Here is a 20,714-nt window from a genome sequence, read left to right as displayed (position 1 = left end):
CATCAGACAACATCGCCTTCTAGCTCTCTTCTACCCAAAAGCTCAAGTCTCCTACACCAGGATGCACTGTGTCCTTCAGAGGGCCTGTAGGGATGCATTCTCACAGCACAGACTACCCTCAGCATGAGCACACCTCTGCTAGCAAGAGCCAGACCGAAGAAATAAAAGCTCTTTTACCAGCTGCTGTGGAAGATGAGTGAACTGCCTGCACTCTCAGCAGACCCAGCAGCTCCTCTCACAGCATGTCAGTGGTTCCCAGGCTGCTGTCGAAGGGCCTCACCCCTTATTAACGACCCCAACCAAACATCTCCTGCCTGTGCGGTTACACCGAGGGTGCACGAGCCTATCTGGACTCACAATGACCTGCAAACATACATCTCTGGAAACGCAGGAGCAGAGACCAGGATGAGATCTCAGGAAGAAGGTGTTGCCAGGAAGGTCACCTCCTCTCCGGGCTTCCAGAAGGACTGTCCGATCCCCGGGCTGGGCTCACGCCAGCCAGGTCGAGAGCAAACTCAAGCAGATGGCAACATGGCTCGGGGTGACAGGACACAGCCGCAGCTTTCCTCGGCTCGCCCTCTGCACGCAGGGCTGGACCCTCAGCTCCCCGCTCCCCTCCACGCTGCAGGGACAAGCTCCTGAGCGGGACAGATCCTGCCACTTGGTCCCCCGAGCCCTTATCCAGCGCACAACACAGCTGCAGCGAAAGCGAGCCCTGTCAAGCTGCCAGGGCCGACAATGCTGCTTACGGCAACAACTGCGCGGGTCTGAGCAGAGCTGTGTGTTGGGAAGCTCGCAGGAAGAGGGCATCTACAACCCTCTCCTAGGCAGCCTGACAAAGGGCCAGGGTTAATCACTTGTGCTACCTCCGTACTCACCGTGCTGGGCACAACCAGGGGCACGCCGGGCAGAGGGCTGTTGGCAGTGGCCGCGCTGGGGCTGAGCACCGCGAAGGTGAAGCCCACCTTGCCGCTGTTCTGCAGGGTGACCTCTGCTTTGGTGACTTTGTTAAACAGCTGAAGAGAGGACAGAGGAGCGGGAAGTTACAGACACAGGCCTGATGCTGGGCATCTCCTTCCTCTTTCATTGGCTTGAAAGGAAATGAACACAGCACAGCAGCAGGGACCGCAGAGGACATATGGGCACTTGACTCTCCCGGGTTAACCCGGGGAGCCCACAGCCACAGAGTACCTCTTAGCCCGACACAGGAATAGATATTTACGGCAGCACGCAGAGGTGCAATAACAACCATGTAAAGACCAGTAACAAAGAAACGAGGGGATACAAGCCCTCTGCCCTTTAAGGTGTCATCCAACATCTAGCTGAAACAAAGAAGGAGGCATCGAGGCATTTCAGAGGAAAAGCTACCTGCATATAAGTACTTGCAAGCAAAATACCAGCAAAAAGGGAGACAGACAGTGCAACACATGCAGGGCCAACAGCTGGAAATATCTGTGGGGTTTTTAACCAAAAAGAAGTAAAGTGGGGATTATTCTGGGACATTCTCTCCAGCTTCAGTGACAGGAAGCCCAAGTTAACTTCCTCCCTGGTTTATTTTGTTGATTAATCGAGAGCACTGAAAAAGAGCATCTCCTTGCACCTCAGGCTTTAGGAGCGGATCAGTGGATGGATGTCTCAAGGCACGTCCCTCTGGAGATCACCGCTGGGATCCTGCCTGCCCCAGGAGGCAGCATTAGGAACCCTGAAGAGGAGCAATTCCCAGCTTTGGGGGGGGATGGAGATGGCCATTAAAAACCACCTTGGATGCAGGACCTATCACTCAAAGGTTGTACAGCTGACAAAGTAGCTGGGAAGGGGAGAGACCCCTAGACCAAGGTCAGCAGCAACCCGCCGGTGATGGTTTTAAAGACCGCTGCCAAGAGAAGTGCGTGGTACCTTCAGCCCGCAGTCGATCTCCGTGGTGTCTAGGAGGTAGTCAATGAGCGAAGCCTCCCCACTCAGCGCGATCTCATAGGTCGGGCCTCCCTCCACCTTGCACAGTGCCGTGACGCTGGCCACGATGTTTGCGTGGCCAAAGAAGGTGAATGTGACCCGCTGGCTCTCGCCCGGCTGCAGCACACCGTACAGCGGCAGGATGTCAAAAACCTGGAGGGAGGGGAGGACAGGAGAGATCAAGATGTCAAGCATCCAAATTGATGCAGAAGAAGAGCCATGGCTTGAAGCAAAGGACAGACATGACTGGAGGGGCCTGTTCCTCAAACACAGGCAAAATCATCCTAATCTCATCCTGCATCCATGACACTTTCCAGTGGAGAAACCATGGGAAAAATCTCCCATACTCACCAACTAATACATTCATTAATACAGTACATCAAAGTAACTTGGGACGTCTCCTCTCTCTCTCTGATTTGCATGCTGCTCTCTCAAGATGCCACAGCAAAATCTACTGCAAAAATTTCCTATCGACCACTTGATTAGTAAGAGCGGGACGAATAATGCCCTCCATAGGTGCCGCACAGGTAACGTCCTTGGCCAACCCTACGACATGTCCTGCACGGCCTCTCCAATGACCGGTTGATTCAGCAGTGCTGTGCGACGTGCTGGGAGGGCTGTGACGCCACTCTGTGAGCAGCGCCAAGGGCCACCAGTGGGAGCGGGGGCTACATAAGCAAGTCAGATTCCCACTTACCTCCTCCACTCCCAAGGTGAGGGGCTCTACCTCCGTGAACGGCATCAACTCCTTGATCTTCACCCGGCTCTGAGTCTCCGCAGCACCCTCCATCTCTGCAGTACCTTCCAGCTCCGCAGCAGTGGACGGCAGCAACTGGAAAACAAGCACCATGAGCTGCAGAAAGCAGCTGCCTGGTCTGGGTGAGACCACTCTGCTGCAGGCTCCACCACCTCACCAAGCCAGGAGCAGCTGAGATGGGACCTGGGCACAAATCAAGCAGGGGTATGTCCCTCACATCAGTTGAGCGTGGGTCCGAGCCCACCCACAGATGAGACACGGGCTCCATCTGCACTTCCTACACGCAAGCTTGCACGAGGAAGCTGCGTGCGCCCAGCACTGAGTCCTAGCAGAGACCTCAAGGGTACTTTGCACCCTCGTGCCAGCCTGGCTTTGCTCACTCCTGCCCAAGGAACACACCGAGAACCCCATGCCGGGACAGGTTTGGTTTTCTGTGACAAAAAGAGGAACACAACTGCAAGTGAGATGTATTAAAAACAGGAAAATAAGGACTTAGAAAGTGCTCAGCACAACTATCTTGTTTCAGATGGCGCTTAGGTTTCATCTCATGCACTCATCGGTGCTGGAGAGCTGAAGATCTCTGCTCGGTCATTCTTCTCCAACAGCACCTTCCTGAAGAAGGCAGCTGAGATGTTTTTCTGTCTTGCAGCAGCCAAGAACTGGTATTGAACCTCAAAGGCACCATGTCTCAAGAGGAAACTCATCCCTGGACTTCTGACCGCTATTTATAAAAGAGGGCTTTGCGACTGCTCTTGACGTTTAAGAACACCCCCTTGTTCACTAATGTCAAGAAGTGCTTTGTGCTGTGGCCGTGACTTCAGCAGAATCTGCAAGAATATTTACAGGACATCCTTAGACCTAATCAGAGGCTCCATCTCCCCAGTAGATAAAGCACTGGGGAGGGAAGAGTTTTCTCTCGTCTCGATGCTCTTTCTGTTGTCTCTACGTTTTCAAGCTTAGCAAAGCTTTGTCAAGTGTATATTCCCAAAGATGCTAACCCACATCTTTCCTAGGCCTGTGGTCTCCCACCTCCCCAGGGAGGTTATATGGCGATTGCCTTGATAGAGTGACACAAGCAGAAGACCAAACTGCAATCTAGAAGCATCCTTTGAATCCAGAAGAATCCTTTGAAGCAATTTTGGATCCTACTTAGCCACGTCCACTTGTATTTCCCTGGTTTACTTCCCATGCATACATGTCAACAGAGCACAAAATAAAGATCTTTTCATGCTTCTATCCAAAAAACATTCAGCCACACTATTCTTTACGTCTACAGGGTATCATTTCTCCTGATTCAGAAAAAATGTGCAGAGTTACAACATTAAAACTGCTGATATTTGGATGTAAGCACATGCAGGTCCCCTCCTTGAACTTAATGTCAACGCTGGCACTTTCAGAGCCTCTCGGGCTCTCTTACATCCTTTTCCATGGCCCTAGGAGCAGCCTCTGTCCCACACGATGCACAACAACATGCCAGCTCCCACTAGTACCAAGGTCAAGCTCCAAAGCAGCGAGGTTCACCAGGAAGGTCAGCACATCAAAGGCAACTTTGTCTGCAAAGCCTTCTTTTATAAAAAGTCATCTCTGCGGCCATCACTGCAACACGGGCTCTTGGGGGAAGGCAGAAGCGTGAAAGCGGGTGGCTCCAGCTGGGCTTGAGAAGGTGCTACATGCAGATCAGTACTTGGCACAGCTTGAGACAGAAAGGAAACTGAAAGCCCTCACATCATGATGCAGATACAAGCCTCCTTTGATGTTGTAAACAAAAAAACCCAAAACCAAACAAAAAACAAAAAAACCCCAAACCCAACGTGAGTCAGGAGAATCTGAGTGGCCTTCTCCAAGCAAAACTGTCCTATTTCTCCCTCCCCAGAAGCCCCGCGTCCAGCCGCTGGCCCTGATGCCCAGCCCGCTCTCAGGGCATGTGGCAGCAGGGCAGCAAAAAGGGAGGTTGGCACGAGCACGGCTTTTCAGTGGAAAGCTGGGGGAGGCAACACAGATGGTAGGCAGAGAAGAAAATCTACCTTTGCTTCCAGGGAGTCATCTCCAACTGCTGGCTCTTGGGCAGGATCCCCCACTGCTGCTGCCAGGGCTTCGGCTGGCTCCTCCGCACCCCCGTCCCTGGAGCTGCTCTCTGCAGATGCTGAGCACGCCGACCGGCCTCCCTCCTTCTTAGGTGGTTGGGCTTTGATGAAAAATTTAGGTGCTGGAGGGCTGAACCTGGAAAAGAACGTAACTTTGGTCACAGACCTGCAGTGGGAGGGAGGGGAGCCTGCACCAGCGGCCCCTTGGCAGGATGCGGCCCCTGGGTGGGCACTGGTGGTGTGAGCTCAGTGATGGGTCTGACCCAGCAGCTCCGAAACCAGGATGGAGCAGGACAACGCTTGGGGCTGCCCAGGGACGATGCTGGTATAGCAGCTGTGCAGGCAGCTGGCAACTGGCTGCAAGGAGAAATGGAAGAGGACAGAGGGGAATGGCTTGTAGGGAGGTGAAAAGTGCAGCAGAAAAGGAGAAGAGACACAAACTGTGCAAAAAGGTGAGGCTGAGATGCAAAGGGGCAGATCTGGACCGCGATGAGCCAGTACAGACCCACCGGTGCCCTCCTGAAAGCACCCACCGCCGCGGACCATGCCTTCCTCACCCAGAGGGCCAAAGCAAGAAATTTTGCAGCTCTACTACACCTTTATCCTGAATATTTTCCCTGATAATTACCCGCAGCCACAGGTCACTACGAGCAAGCAGGGATGCTGGTGGCTTTCTCAAAGCTCCATCAGGCAGGAGCAGGGGTGGAGCCCGCAGCCTGCTGTGCCCGGACCGGACAGAGCCCAGCACCGCTCGGGGCACCCACGGAGCCCAGCGTGGGACACCCTCGCACGCGCACGGCAACACGGAAAGACACGTCAAACAATTCCAAGCAGAGGCTCGCAATTAAACAGCCCATTGATCCCTGATGAGCGCCAAAGCAGCAGCGATTAGTACTTTGGGGAAGGAAGCTCTGGCCATTTTTAATCAATATACAGCAAACGTCGATGACATCATTCAGCTCCCTGCTGTGCCGCAGGTATTCCCCGATCCCAGAACAATGGCTCCAACAGCACCTCACGCTAAAAGGGCAGCAGCTCTGCTGAAAGAAGGTTGGAACCGACGTGGCATTTACCGATGGCGTGGTTACCTCCCCAGCAGTTTCTAAACGCAAACCGGTTGAGGACCAATTTGGCAAATGATTCACAAAGCAGTTCTACGGCTCGTTTTACAAACAGAGCTGAGTTTATGGTTTGACCAACATCTCTCAGGAAAAAGTACATGGTATAACTTTTTCAAATGTTCCCAGGTGACTCAGATTATGTTCCCTGTTTCAAATCGCACAGTAACTCTGCTCCTATTTCAAATGGCACGCACTCGAACCATGCCTGCCTGTCACTGTGCCTATTTGCAAGTGTTCCCCATAGGCAAACAAGGCAGATTTTTTTACAGCAGCCTGGGTGCTTCATTCCCAGCTGGGAATTTGGTGCCTTTACTGACATGCTCCCAAATGAATATTTCTCTTTAGCTTTGTAGCTTGTTATTTAAGGCTGGTTTTCTTTTCTGGATTAGAGGCTCTGCTCTTCACAACCCCCAGGAGGTCTCACCTGACTTGGCCTTCCTGCAACCACATGCAAGAACAAGGCTTGGCCCAGGCGACCTTCCCCAAGCAGGGACCGATGAGCAGCGGTGCTATCACCCCTCCCCAGCCCTCCCTCTGCCTCCTGCTGGGACCCCATGGGGGACCCCAAAGACAACCGCGGCACTGTCTGCGTGGAAGAACAAACCAGGACTGGAGGGGACGAAGGCGTTCGCTTGCCCCTGCAGAGCGTCGCCCATCTCCAAGCCCATCTGCACAACCTTCACTCCTCTCATCCGAGGCACCTTAATATGTGTTGGGGTGCACCGATGGGCGACCAAACTGCTCAACACCTCCAGCAGCCACGATCTTGGGCATCTACATAAGGATGAAATAAATTGAGCTCAGCTGCAACAGCAGCGCCTCTGGGCAGCCTGCAGCTGAACACTACTTCTCCTGGGTGGTAAGGGAGATGCCTGCAGCATGGGAGTACAAATATCCAGGGCCAGGAGCACCTTGAAGCCCTCCAGCTACGCACCAGGCCACGCACCAGTTCGGCGCATGAGCCTGGCCATCATCACAGTGGCTGTCCCAAAACTGCTACCTGTGATCCACCCTAGCAAGGAAATGAAACTGCGGCTCTTAGAGCGCTTCTGATGAATACTGTGGGTTAATATCAACTCCTGAGAGTTATTAATAACAACTCCAGCTCCTTTGCAGAGCCCCATGAAATCTCCCTGTGAGCTGAAGTCCTCCCCAAGCTGCTCTGCTGTAGAGAGCTAAAGGGTTCCCCTCTCTTTGCCCCTGCCTGCCTCCCTCTCCGAGTCAGGAGATGTAGATTTATGGTGATACCTCCTCAACATCCCAAAGTCCTCACCCGAGCTGTTTGAACACAGGGGCCATACACTCTTAACACAATTGCTACTTGGTTTTTGAGTGGGCAAAGACAATCCACCTGCTTCTGCGAGCAGCACGGCAATCTGTCAGAGTTCAAGGATCGTCTGGGCAATGTTCTTAGGCATATGGTTTAGTTTTAGGTAGTCCTGCGAGGAGCAGGGAGTTGGACTCAATGGTCCTTACAGGTCCCTTCCAACTTGAGATATTCTATGATTCTGTGAATCAATGCTCCTGTGCAGCTACGAGGGCAGAAGGAATGGCAGTTCTTCACACTGTGGCTATTTTCAGGGATGAAGAGATGGGCCAGCTGGATGAGAGATTATTTTTTTTTTCACAGGGACCTTTAACAGAGTTTATCGCAGCACAGAGTGGCTCCTCACGTACAGCACATGGAGCTGGTGGCGGTGGCCAAAGAAATCATTGGCAAAGAAACCACTGAGGACCAAAACACTGGCTTTGGCCACCTGACTTTGAGAGGAACAGCACGCATTGCTGCTACTCCACGCCGGGACAACCTCCTGCCTCCTCAGTGATACAACAGGAAAACAGAGCACTGGCACATGCCAGACAGATCCCGCCCTTTCTAAAAAAGAAATGTGTGATGATGTCTTGGGAAACGATCTCCCTGACTGGTACTCTCCTCATCTGCCTTAAAAAAAAAATTAATTAAAAAAAAAAAATTAAAAAAAAAATCAACATTTTGTTTCATAAACAGTAAAGCTCTGCGGAGACGGGGCCTTGAGCAGCAGCCCAGCAGCAATTAAAGCATGAGCCATCCAGGCAGCACAGGCATAATGGCATTTATAGGGAGAGGGATGCGTTTGCAGTGCAAACGTACCGCGGGTTCCCACTGTGAGCCTTGGGTAATGAAGACGTTCAGAAAGCAAAGAGAGAAGTCGGCTGCTCCCCAGGTTCCCTAGCTGAACATTGCTGGCACAGCAAGAAGTCACCTTCCAACCAGCGTTTGCTGGCCAGCTGTAAAACCAGAAGGCAACCCCCATCTAACCGCAGCCCACTCAGGGCGTGGATGACACATGGACATCTCCCAAGCTTTGTCCTGATGGCACAGGACAAAGCCAGGGAGAGAATCAGCTGCCTGACAGCACCTCAGGGGGGATGTGCAGCGCTTTTCACCCAAGCAATGGGTTCTCCTTCACCTCCCTTGCCCTAAATCCACTCCTCCAACTCCCTGGGGCTGCTCCCCAGTCTGCCAGGGCAAAGGAAAGCTCTCGGGGTCTGTCACCCTCATACAAAGGAGGAGGCTGAGCCTCAGAAAACACAAGCGTAATACTTGAAGTGATTCCCATGCAGCCATTCTGGGCTCCAACCTCCATCGCGATGGCCCAGGTAAAAGTCCTCCAGGTGCTCAACAGTGAAACCGTTGGTCAGAAGCCCCGGGGCAGCAGAAGCTGTCTCAAACCTGCAGCTTCCCAGCAAATGAGCTGGGAAAAAGCAGTGTCGTGCTGGAAGGCACAGAGCTGGAGGGTACGTGGTGAGGGTCACCATGCTGAAGGTGAACGCAGAGAAGCAGCAAGCTTACAGACATGTTTCAAATAGGAAATCATCACCCTCCAACCTTTGTTCTGATAAAGCATCACTGTACACACCTAGTATATGGGTTTATGTCTCTAATACAGACTTGGTAACAACATATGCTCACTTACTCCTGGCTCCAAACCCCTCCTTGGCACTCACTGTATTTACTTCTCATCCTTTCTGGAGGGGAACAGGTTGCAAATTTCCCCAAGTCTCCCTTGCTTCAGCTCCCCAGTGCCTCTGTCCAGGAGTACAGAGCCTCTCCATAAGCCGCTCACGGCAGCCGGACTGCCACCCCAGAAGTGAAGCCTGCCCGGCACCCAGCCCTTGCTCCAAGAGACTTCGTCTCCAAGAAAGAAGAGGCCACTTCTCTGTTACACTGAGCAAACCGCTTCTCGGCTGCTGCCAAACCACACGCAGCTGAAGGACTCCTTCAGCAGCACATTTCCATCATGACTCAGTCCTCCTTTTCTGAGTTACCCATGGGATTGAAGCAGGAGAATGAGCACCCATAGGGCTACCAAAGCCCAAAACGTACTGCCCCAAGGAGCTGATAGCACTGGGGGGTGAGAAGGGGGTATGCTCTACTGTCACCCATCCCAGACTCCCCAGCAGCAGGGGCACGGTGGATGTATGCATTTCTGATGTATATTCTCGCTGCTCATGTTGCTACCTCTCCCCTCTGGTTGCTGACAGAGCACTGCTGTCAAATTTTTGCCTTGCCCGGTTTCTCACTCTCTACGTTTTCCATCTTCCTTGTTATAAAAACATCAGCAAAGCAAAAAACTCATCAAATATAACACAGACTTGGGGTTGTGGGGTTTTTTTGTCACTACCAAGTGACAAAATCTGGCTCGCAGGGTCCCTGCAGGGCAACCTGCCAAGGGACATGCACGGAGAGATGGCAGCGGCATAAGGAATTCCTAATGCTATAGGAAGATCCACTTGGGAGGAGATAAGGCTGCTGGTTTGTTCAAAACAAATTGGCTGAAAAAATCCTGGATGGAAAGGGAAGAGTCATCTTCTACATGTTTAGCCCAACAATCCCTTTCCCCAAAGAATCTACCGGCAATTCATTATGCTGGATTTGTAGCCAAGATGCTCCCACTCTCCAGAGACGTCGGATCAACACACGGAGGGGACCTGACATGTGCCACGGAGGTGCACAGCTCCTGCTGATCCACCCTGGCACACGGACCGCATGGCGTGTGTTAGCTCTATCCCAGGGAGGGAACATGTCTCGCGTGAAGGGGACAAAGAGGTGATGCAGGAACAGCAATGCTCAAAGGAAATGACAAGGCATGGATCCTTAATAAAGGATGGAAACTCTAGAGAACAGCTAAGTTTGGGGAGGAGCCTTTGGCAGCCTTTGTCACAGGTCTCTAAGAAATGCCTTGTATAGCCCTTGGATTTAATGTCTTCCTTTTGATGGGACTCCCAAACAAAGCTGAGGAGCTGGGTACTGCCCTTAGAAAGGGGAACAAATCTGCATTTCAGGAAGAAACCTTTAAGATAAGAAAGATGAGGAAACGTTTGAAATTGACTCCAGATCTATTATCTCCTGCTGGGCCATTCTGGAGGTCCTTTCCAACACTGCAGAAAACATCTTGGTGCAAAGGCTTAACTTGGCTTTGAGCTAGCAAAGGTCCAAGAGGTAAGGAGAGCCTATTCCTACTCTGTCTCTAACCACATAGAAGAAGAGTAACCAGGAGAGAGTTATGGCTCAGCCGTATCAGAGAAGGGGCATGGGTTGGCATGAGTTCGGCAAGTCCAACCACACAGCAACGGTTGGACTCTGCTGCTTCTATGATTGCTCTGCTCAAAGTAGCAGCAGTGACTGAAGAGTAAGGAGGAAAAAATGGGTTGAACAATTAGAAGAAAAAAAAAAAAAGATCTAAGCACACAGCATCCCTTCCAGGCAGAGAAACAACACTCTTCTCTCCTGTCCAAAATAAACATGTGTGTCTGATTGATGCTGCTGGGAGTCTCTGATGATTGGCTCCAGCAAGGTTAGATGTATGGACGGTTAAATTCTATTGATCTCACCTTCGTGAGACCTGATGTTTGATTCCCTCAGTGTCAGACTGAGTGACCTTGATCTGACAATCTAGAATACCAACAGTGCTTAATGTGGACCAGAAATAGTATCTGACATGTTGCCCTTCTGCAGGGCTCTTCATGAGCAATTTGAGGTGTTAATAGCTTGGAGACAGTCTTCATTTCCAGCTCTGCCACAGAGGATCACATGGCGTCTGCTGAGGGACCCGGAGAGAGTACATTACTGCATAACCAACATGCAGAGCAGAAAAGGGAGCTGTCGTAACGTCCACAGCGCTAATGAGCCAGCAAAGGGGCTATGCCCAACCCTGTGGAGCCAAGGCTGCTATCCTGCCAGATGCTTTGGACCCTCAACTGCTACCAACTCAGCAGAGTTGGGTGACTCTGCATCCACTGGAAGAACGAGCACCTGCAGGCTCAGGTCCAGCAAAGCCCATTTAGGTGGAGACCAGGGTTATCAAAAGCTGAAAACTGAGTCAGCATTCACATTTCCAAAAACCTAAACTGGTTCTAAAAAAAGAAGAGGCAAGATCAACAGGCAACCAGCCAACAAGTGGCCCTAGAGGAAATTAATTCCACACAGCTTCACTCTGTTTGTTTCTCTTATTATAAAACACATGCATTGTTCTATCATCAAAATTAGATTTTCCCTTTAGCTGGTAATTAAACAGTAATCTAATTTACCAGGGGATGACAGGGGCCTCCAAGCTGAGCTTACAGCCCTGCTCCTCTTCCCCTGCCCATCTCCCTCCACCTGCTTTTGCAGACTTTCCTCTGCATTTTAGGGTCTGTTCTTGAAGGTGCCATGCATCAAGAAGGGCCACACTGAAGACTTCTTGTTACTTGGCAAGACCCAGCTGTGAATGGGCTACCCCAATGCCCAGGTCTTCTCCTCCAAGCCCTCCTCATAGCCATAGCTAATTTCCACTTCCCAATAGGTCGTCTCCTCTGAGACAGATCCCAATGCCCTAAACAAAACTGTTTATTGATGATCTCTAGTATTTCTAATAGCAGCACGTCAAGGCACAATGGCTAACTTTGCTCGGTTTCCTAGGGCATTATGGAAAAACCATTTGCTACTGTAATCAAAACTGCCCAGACTAGACTTTTGTACTATGTAGAGAGGCCACAGCATGAGGAACTGCTAGAAACGTGTTTATAGACGTGCTCCGGCATGACTGCCAGATTGGCTTGGAAACCACAGACCAGCGCTGGGTGGCCCTGCTCCCAGGGGATGTTCAGACAAGTCCTCCCACCAACATCTACAGCTGTACCCGAAGCTGCAGCAGAACCTGCCATTTTGCTGTAAAACACTGAAGAGCTGTTTGGTGAATGTGACGTACCATTGAACAGATGAAAACTCACTTCACCAAGGTGGTGTTTGCCTCAGGCCACGAAGGTCTGAGAAAGCAGCTTTCCATACCAGCTTTCCTTCCCAGGGGAACCAGTACAGGGGCTACGGTAAAGCAGCAGCAAGAGACTGGGGCAGCGGCACATCGTTCTGGTGGCAGTGCCTGTGTAGGTTCTTCGTATGGCATGACAACAAATAGGGTTGGCAGGGAAGGAAGAGAGCTCCCGTCACAGATCTGCTTCTCCAAGTGCCTAAGCGTGGCTTTGTAGCTCCAGAGACAAAGCAGGATTGTAGGTTACGGGCTATGCAAAAAGTGTTGGTAGCGTCTTACAGTCCCAGCTTGGCTGGAGAATGCTGCCTCTTTCCCAGCATCAAACTAGTGGAGATCACCTATTCCCTGCGCATCTAGCCTGACCACACCTGGTAGGTGTTCTTTCCACAAAGGAAAGTTGAAAGCAATTTGTCGGATGCCAGGCAAACAGCTTGGTCTTTGCAAAGTACAAACAGGACACTGGGAAGAAGAGCTTCAAGGAGAGGGTGGAGGCGCACATACCTCATCTGGTTCACGTGGCTGTCCATCAGGAAGGACCAGTGGTACCGGACAGGAAGTGGGCTGCAGTTTGTCATCTTGACGTAACGCACAGCTTCGGTGTCATTCAAGAGGCACCCAAAGTCCACGGCCATGGTCGGGAAATGGAGATTGGGGAAGTAGACTTCTCCCCGAACGGTGACCTGCTCCTCCTGAGGGTGCTCGAGAAAGCGTATCTTCAGAGCCTTCTCTGCTACCCAGGTATTCAAACCCTCTTCATAAGCAGGGTTAAATCTGATGGAGAGATGAAGTTCCTCTTCTATCTCCAGCTTCATGGGCTGCAAGGAGATGAAGAGTATTAACCACCAGTGTGATGAAGTCCCAAGGTCTGACGGCATGAAAATGTAAATATTCAACGTGTGACCCCAACGTGGCCTTCTCAGTTCATCCTTCCTTTTCTTCACAGTGTGCGCCTGCCCGCAAGCACCACACCACTCTGGTCTGAGACTATCTCACGCTCATGCCTCTGGGCTCTGCATCCATACAAGAGGGAAAGAAATATTGTCCTCCTGAATTCTGGACCCACAGAAGCTATACGCTAAATACATAACCAAACCAGCACTCTGGCAAGCCCGGGCCTTTTGCCCCAACTCTAGAGGAACATCTTTTTCCTCACAGCACAAGCGCAACGGCATTGCAGCCTCACCCTTGCAGGTGCTAGTCACTGGCACGGCACAGAAATGGTGGCCGTGCCTACCACAACACGTTTAGCAGAGTCCATACCCAACACCTTCCACCAACAACGGGGCAGGTGCCAGGGAGCAGCTGGAGGAGCATCCTCAGCCTTCCTGAAAGCAGGGCTGCCCTTGAAGGGAGCAAGCTGCTCTTGAGGTTATCCAAGGATGGCTGCTGGAGAGCTAGGATGGTTTCCAGGAGACACCTTTACTACATGGCGTGCCCAGACCTAGTTGCACGCTCCCCTCTCCTCATGGCTTAGAGCCAGGACGCATTTCCCCAATTCAGATGATATTTCGTTTCCTTCAGCAACTCGTTTCAAATCTAATTTAGTTCAGGCCAGTCTACTGCTGATTCTAAAGAATAAACCTCTCTACCAGAGGACCTCCCAACAGAAATGCACCACCACTCTCCTCCCTCTTCAAACCCCACCAGCAGGAAGGTCCACGGCTGCTCACCTGAACATCTGCGGGGAGGGGCTGCCGGTCCGCATCGCAGATCACGAAGGGTTGCTCCAAGGCCAGGACAACGCTGAGTGGCAGGGAGGACATGTTTTTTAATGAAAGAGGCTGGTACTGAAGAGTTAGGACATCACTGGGTTGCTACAGAAACAGGAGACAAGGAAAAAAAGCAACCTGAAGCGGCCACGGACCTCCTTCCCCTCTCTGATGCATTTCAAGGTTTTCAACCCCAAAAGAGCATACATCTCTATTTACTATTTTTATTCACTTCTACCCTTCTAGAAAGGTTTCCTTGAAGTAGATCAGATGCTTTTCATCTTTAGAAACTACAGCATCCCCCGGGGGACAGGGAAACAGTCTCACGTACAGATGGGGGGATAGGACCCCGAGAGGAGGCAGCTGCTTGAACAAGATCAAAAGAGAACGTGAACCCAGAGCTTTTGTCTCTGCGTGGTTTATATAAACTAGACAGGCTTTGGGAAACTACTTTGGGGTGTATTGACATCAATCAGCTGCAGCTTCGTAGTACTCGATAAATCAGAGCGTGTGGCATCAAGCAGACCACAGGCAGACATCAGGCAGAGCTGAAAAGCTTCTAATTAAATCTGAACTCCCTGCTCACAGGATTTTGTGCTTCTCTGGAAGCCTGGGAACCAGAGGAGAGACCTGAAAACACAGAAACTAAATAATGAAGTATCTTCTCTTTTTCAGACACCTCACGGGAGAGAGAAAGATGATGCAGGAGTCAGGATCCAGAGACTAGAGGGCTCCTGCTTTGTGTTGATATTACCATCACTGCAGCTGAAGGACATCTGCGGGTCCTTTGAAGAAAGTGAGGCTTGGGGAAATGCAAAGAGCATACCAAGAGCAGAGAAGGCAAAGAGAGACAAGAGATGACAGTTTTCCCTCATCAGCCTGAGGAGCTGACAGCTCTCTCAGTTTTTCTCAGCTCCCCTACAGGATCAGTGTTCAGACTTCACTGTGCCTTGAAGGAGGATCCTCAAAAACCTCCCTTTATACTGAGTACAGAAACTGGTGTCTCTCTAGAAGTGGCCACAATCCCCCTTCAGCAGAGCAGCTGTAATCTCAGTTTTACATCAGTGAAGTTAAAAACCAGTCCCATCCCTGAAAACGTCCTCACTTACTTTACAAAGCACCTCAGGAGGGGTGAGGAGGGGGTTTAGCATTGCTCAGCTGCAGCTCTCTGCTCTCCCACCCGCAGCCCCAGCACACGAGGGGGCTGCGCAAAGCCCACGCTGTTCTCGTGGGTCCCACACGTCTCACCCTGTGCCCTTGGCTCAGCAGCTCAATTCTGTATCCACATCAAGAAAGGCCGAATACGGCTGGTGAGACTGTCCCCAAGCCCAGAGGAGCGAAATAATGATCTCGGTGTTAATGGCAAAAACTTGGTCCTGCTCAAATCAATAGTCAAAGCCCTGAGGACTCGGACAAGATATTTAACTTCCCCCTTTGAACACAAGCACACACACCCCACGGGCTCTCAGTCATCAGCCAAGCTATTCAATGCCAGCATGCAATCCGCAGACTTACCTTCTCCACCCGGAAAGTGATTTCTCTGGAGGATATTTGCAGAATGGGAGCAACAAACTCACAGGTGACGTCCACTTGCATGATCTGTGCCTTCCCTGCCTTGCTCCCCACCATGGCGTGACACAGCAGCCGCTCCTTCACTACCTGCATGCAAGAGTCACACGTCACCCGGCGGGTGCTAGCAGGGTGTCCAGAAAACACCCCGCATTTGCTAGCCACCCGACTGTGGACATAAAGGATTTTGATAGCCTGGATAAAAACTGTGCCATGGGATCTTGGCCATCAACCATCAACAGGTATTACTGCCCTAAAGTGACAGTCACTCGTCTCCTCAACAGCCCTCTCTCTTTCTATGCTACACCCTATTTATGCTGCACTCAAACATCCATACCGCTACACCCCAACATCCACAAAAGGCACTTGAGTCACGTGCTGTCTACAATCGTAATAATCCCTGCCCCAAATGATGCTTGTTTTGATGTGCCCCATCGCTAAGCATAATCCTTACAAAAAGCTGTAGGAACTGATTAAAAAAATATATAACTATATTAAGGGAAACAAGTGGTAGAAGGGCCAATGCCAGCAAACCCTCCCTTGGAAGCTTAGTGGAAAGGATACATGGCAAAAACCCAAATAGCCAGCCTGCCTTCAGGTAAAGAGGGGATCACTCATTCCTAGGATGTACTGTGCCCTTCTAGAGCTGCTTTGAAAAGAAATCTCCCTAGGAAAGAGATGTCTTGCACTCCACACAAAAACCCTCTGCTGAAGCTGGATGCTCTTATGTTCAAGACTTTTTCCTGATTTCTCATGGTTTCACTTTCCCAAATTCCTCCTGTCATTTCTCATTCTTCCCTCTGGTACAACACCACAACCCAACAACTCCTCGGAGTCTACAGCCTCCAAAACCATCTGTGTTGCATGTGCAGTGCAGGCAGTTGGGCTTCTGACCAACCTGAAGAAAATTAAGTTCCCAAGACCCAAGTAAGGTGGAAAGCCCACTCCCAGGGTCTGGGCTTTGACTGCATGAGCCAGGCAGCCACAGCTGAGCTCACAGATCCCCTTTGGCCTTTCCAGGCAAGACACCCTCACCAGTGCCCTGATCACTTTGTTTCCTTTCCAGTACCTTTTTCCCTCTTCAGCAAAACCTTTGGGCTCAGAACTGCACAGGGACAATCCCATCACAGTCAATTGAGTGAGTAATCAAGTCTTCCTCAAGCTGCCACTGAGGCAACCCTTTAAAAAACCTTTCAAAGCACTGGTATCAGCAGGAGCTTAATGCAGATTTAGTCCATAGTTGCTTAAACATCTGTGCCCAGTGGTCCTGGAGCCAGGGAATGCACACCAGGGGTAGCTGGCAGTTTCTCTGCAGAGTTGGATTCCCCCTGGAAAGAAGGGTCCAGGGAGAACGCCCAGTGACCCTGCTGAAATCCCCCCCCTCTCAGCTGCCATCCAAGGGTGCTGCAAGACCTGGCTGCCCTTGGGACACCGGGGCTGGCTGAGAGACTGGGGCGAGCTGTTATGGAAATACTGACAAAAGTCAAGCTGCCAATTATAAAGGTCCCTGGGAACAGGCTCCCACATGGGGAATGATCATTAGAGCTGACACACCCTGTTCGTTTTTTTTTCCTCCAGGACTCAGTGCTAGACAAGCCCTCTGCTTACGTTTGTCTACAGAGGAAAAATGATGCTGCTCCCAGACACTCCCTCCCTTCACAGGTGGTTTGTTTTGCTCACTGCTTCCCCCAGATAGATGACCTTGCATTTTTTAATCTACTTTCTGCCTGTGCCCCTAGTGTAAGTAGAACTTATTTGCCCTGCCCTTCCTTTCTGCCCCAGCACACGACACCTTATAAGCTGCCCTTGGCCCCTGAAGTAGCAATACTTCCTTCAGCCCCCATTTTGGTGTCAGCAAGTTGGGTTTATGGTAGCTCTAGAAACACAAAAAAGCCTTAGCAACTGATGGTGGCCAGCAAGAAAAACAACTGGTGCTCCCATCGTAACTTGTGGCATTAAAACAGTTTCTGGAAAGCTCTTGCTCATTTTCGCAGGCAAATGTCAAGGGGCTGCAAAAGAAGTCCCAGTGGACGTGATCTGATGGGAAAGGCTCAGCCCTCATGGGGGACCTCACCTGCGGAGTGCTGGAGAAGCCTTCCAGCGTCATCTCCACAGTCTTGCCCGGCATCAGCTCCATCCTCAGAGGCCGAAGCTTAAACACGGGGCAGGCAGGTTTGGGGTTCTGGGCGGAATCTTTGCCCTTGGTGGCACCAATGGCAGGGAGACGACGATGCCGGTGAAATGGGCTGAAACCTTCTGTTGTCCAATACAGGTATTGGGTGCGTCGCCCTTTATTCGTCATCTTGAAGCGGTAGCAGCAGGGATCCAGGCTAGAAGAGAAGCAGAGATGGAAAATGTCACGGGAGCTGCCATTTCCCAGCAATCACCCAGCTTCAGTACCCTGAAGGCATTATCCGACTGCACACTCAGCAATAAAGGCACCTCCCAAAAGGCTGACCTAGCTCAAAGCTACAGCAAGAGCCAGACCTTGGTTGCCCCGAAGTTTATCACCATCCAGCAGCTGCTCTGGTTGTGTACAGCAGGGAAAAGCTTCATGAAGAACATTGTGGTGGGTTGACCTTGGCTGGACGCCGGGTGCCCACCAAGCCACTCAATCACTCCCCTCCTCAGCAGGACAGGGGGGAGAAAATAAGATGGAAAAAACTCGTGGGTCACGAGAAAGGCAGTTTAATACGGCAAAAGCAAAGGCCGCGCACAGAAGCAAAGGAAAAGAAAAGATTTATTCTCTGCTTCCCATCAGCAGGCGATGTCCAGCCACTTCCCGGGAAGCAGGGCTTCAGTACGCTTAGCGGTTGCTCCAGAAGACGCACGTCATAATAACGAATGCCCCCCCTTCCTCCTTCTTCTCTTAGCTTTTATTGCTGAGCAGACGTCATATGCTATGGAATATCCCTTTGGGCAGTTTGGGTCAGCTGTCCTGGCTATGACCCCTCCCAAGATCTTGCCCACCCCCAGCCTAGCGGTGAGGGGGGAGTGTCGGAGAGACAGCCCAGATGCTGTGCGAGCACTGCTCAGCAGTACCCAAACCACTGGTGCCTTATCGACACCTTCCAGCTACCAATACAAAGCACAGCACTATGAGGGCTGCTGTGGGGAAAATGAACTCCATCTCAGCCAGACCCAACACAAACATCATCTCAGTTGCTGCAGACAGAGCATCAACAGCCTTTGGGGCTTAATAATCAGAGTATTTTTCCAAGGGGCTTCCTGCAGGTCTCGCTGCATCAGACACTGAGCTGGCCTGGCCTGGCTGCAAGTGGAGGGAGGAACAGCTTCGCTGCCATTTCACCTTCCCCTTGGGAACTGCTGCCTCAGGTGGCTTCCTCCAAAGATGCTATTGGGGAGGCTGCAGGGTATATAGACTCATCTGGTGATCCGGGCACCACTTGCCTCACTGGTGGGATCCCCCTCATCCCCCCATCCCTTAGAGAGCAGCCAACCCTCATCGCCCCCAACATATCGCCCTTTGCCTCAACAGTGCAGCTGGTTTTGTAGTTTAGGGAGATAAATGCACTCTGAGAACACAGGATCAACAGAAGTTTTCCCAATACGAACACGGCAGCAAGACCAGCTCTAGCTGCTGAGGGAACGGAGCGACAACCAGAGATGAAGAACTAGAGCTAGATATAAAGCCAAATGAATATTCAATGGAAATTGATTCCTTCAGGTAAAGAAACACTAACTGCAGGCTAGTCTGCAGTAATTATTTTACCCTCTATAAAGCTGAGCATGACCAGGAAATGAAGAGTTCCTGGAACAGTTATTGTCTTTTTGAAAGGTACAGAACATGTGGCTTACAAAATGCATGTCTGCCATAAGCAGCTAAATACAAACACACAAGCATATACTATAGAACAAACAAGTCTGTGAAACACTGTTAAAAAAAATAACGAGGTTTACAAGTTTAATATGAAATGGTGTGTGTTGTGGAGAGCAACGGATGAAAGCTCGGAGCAGCTCTGGGGAGATGCAGAATTTGTGGCTCTGGGAAAGCCCAACTCATCGGAGATGTTACCGGGGTCCCACCACAGCTCACTCGGTGGCAGTTCTGCAGCCGACACCAACGGCAACAACTCCAACCAGAGCCTAGGGGTGAAGGGGGGCAGAGCACAATGACATGAGCCACCCTAACATTGTCCCCTGTGTTGTGTAGCCAATCTGTGGCTGCACAGAGCACAGGACACGCTGGGCAAGCACCAACCTCCCTGCAACGTCCCTGCTGATGTGGATGGCTTGTGGATGCATATTTAAGTCGCTGAAAATCTATCCTAAATGCTTAAGGTAGGATTAACCTGCTCTTTCTAACCAAAAATGTAGGTATCGGAGCACTGTGGACCCTCTTTGCAGCCAGGGAAAGGAACAGGCACCTCGAGAAGATGATGCCTCTCGCCCCAAAAGGTCTCCAACACAAGGCAAGCAGCACTTTGCAAAGGCTTATTTCCCTCCCCTGTTTAGAAGGACGTGCCTGGTTTCAGACACACACGGTAGCATCAACAAATCCCCTCCTCCAAGCCAAGCTCTTTCAATGAATACTCTCAATTTATCCCGCCCAACCTCAGCAGACCTCTCCTCCTCTCCCTTTCAGAGCTGGGCCTGCAGCCACCCTCACTTGCCCATGCCCCGGGCTGCTGCTGCGGCGTTGACGGAGGAGACAGGGAGGAAAGCAGGCAGGAGAAACCAGGAAAGAGCAACTACGTCTAATAAAGAGCAGCCTGGCAGGGGAGCCAGGGAAGACGAGTGAACTGAGGGATGATACAGGGCAAAGACAAATTCTGCTGCTCCTCCAGGACTCCCGGCAGAGGGGAAATAAAGCAGCACCATTACTTTAGTCGAGGAGTTGCTAACAAGTTACCTCCACGGTTTTCCGCTGTTGCAAGACGATACTCCACAGTGAGTGAAAAAGCAAGCCATGTTACTGCAAAGGGAAATATGTTTATACTCGTGATGTAGTGTTTTCCAGCAGGAGGCTTATGGGACCTGCTGGTTTTCCTCTGTATTTTTATCTGATGAAGTGAGGAAATAAAGGTATTAGAAGTAAGGGCAATTCAGTGACAATTTAGCAACTGGTGTCCATTTTGGTGGCTTTTGAGGGCATCTAACATCTTTCAAATGACCACAAAATGCTTCTAAAGGAATTCCTGTGGCTTCAGTGAAACGGAGCCAGGACCTTGAGCACGGAAGGAGAACTAGCCTGAAGGACTACAGCAAAA

The 20,714-nt window shown here is 51.0% G+C and overlaps 1 protein-coding gene across 1 annotated transcript in view; it reads right to left on the bottom strand.

Moving 5' to 3' along the window:
• The window catches only part of LOC132317155 (hydrocephalus-inducing protein homolog), a 69,988-nt gene that overhangs the window by 5,400 nt on the left and 43,874 nt on the right, over positions 1-20,714 (bottom strand). Inside the window, exons 19-26 of the mRNA XM_059818237.1 lie at positions 17,558-17,813; positions 15,430-15,573; positions 13,876-14,019; positions 12,707-13,020; positions 4,735-4,930; positions 2,651-2,785; positions 1,897-2,106; positions 879-1,016 (exon numbers count right to left, since the gene is read on the bottom strand). Of these exons, the coding sequence (XP_059674220.1) occupies positions 879-1,016; positions 1,897-2,106; positions 2,651-2,785; positions 4,735-4,930; positions 12,707-13,020; positions 13,876-14,019; positions 15,430-15,573; positions 17,558-17,813 (1,537 nt within the window). The remainder of the gene's footprint in view (positions 1-878; positions 1,017-1,896; positions 2,107-2,650; positions 2,786-4,734; positions 4,931-12,706; positions 13,021-13,875; positions 14,020-15,429; positions 15,574-17,557; positions 17,814-20,714) is intronic.

Source organism: Gavia stellata, chromosome 5, assembly GCF_030936135.1.
Source record: "Gavia stellata isolate bGavSte3 chromosome 5, bGavSte3.hap2, whole genome shotgun sequence".
NCBI classification, from domain to species: domain Eukaryota; kingdom Metazoa; phylum Chordata; class Aves; order Gaviiformes; family Gaviidae; genus Gavia; species Gavia stellata.
Note: the sequence above shows the minus strand (reverse complement) of the source record. Positions and strands in the feature narration are given on the sequence as shown.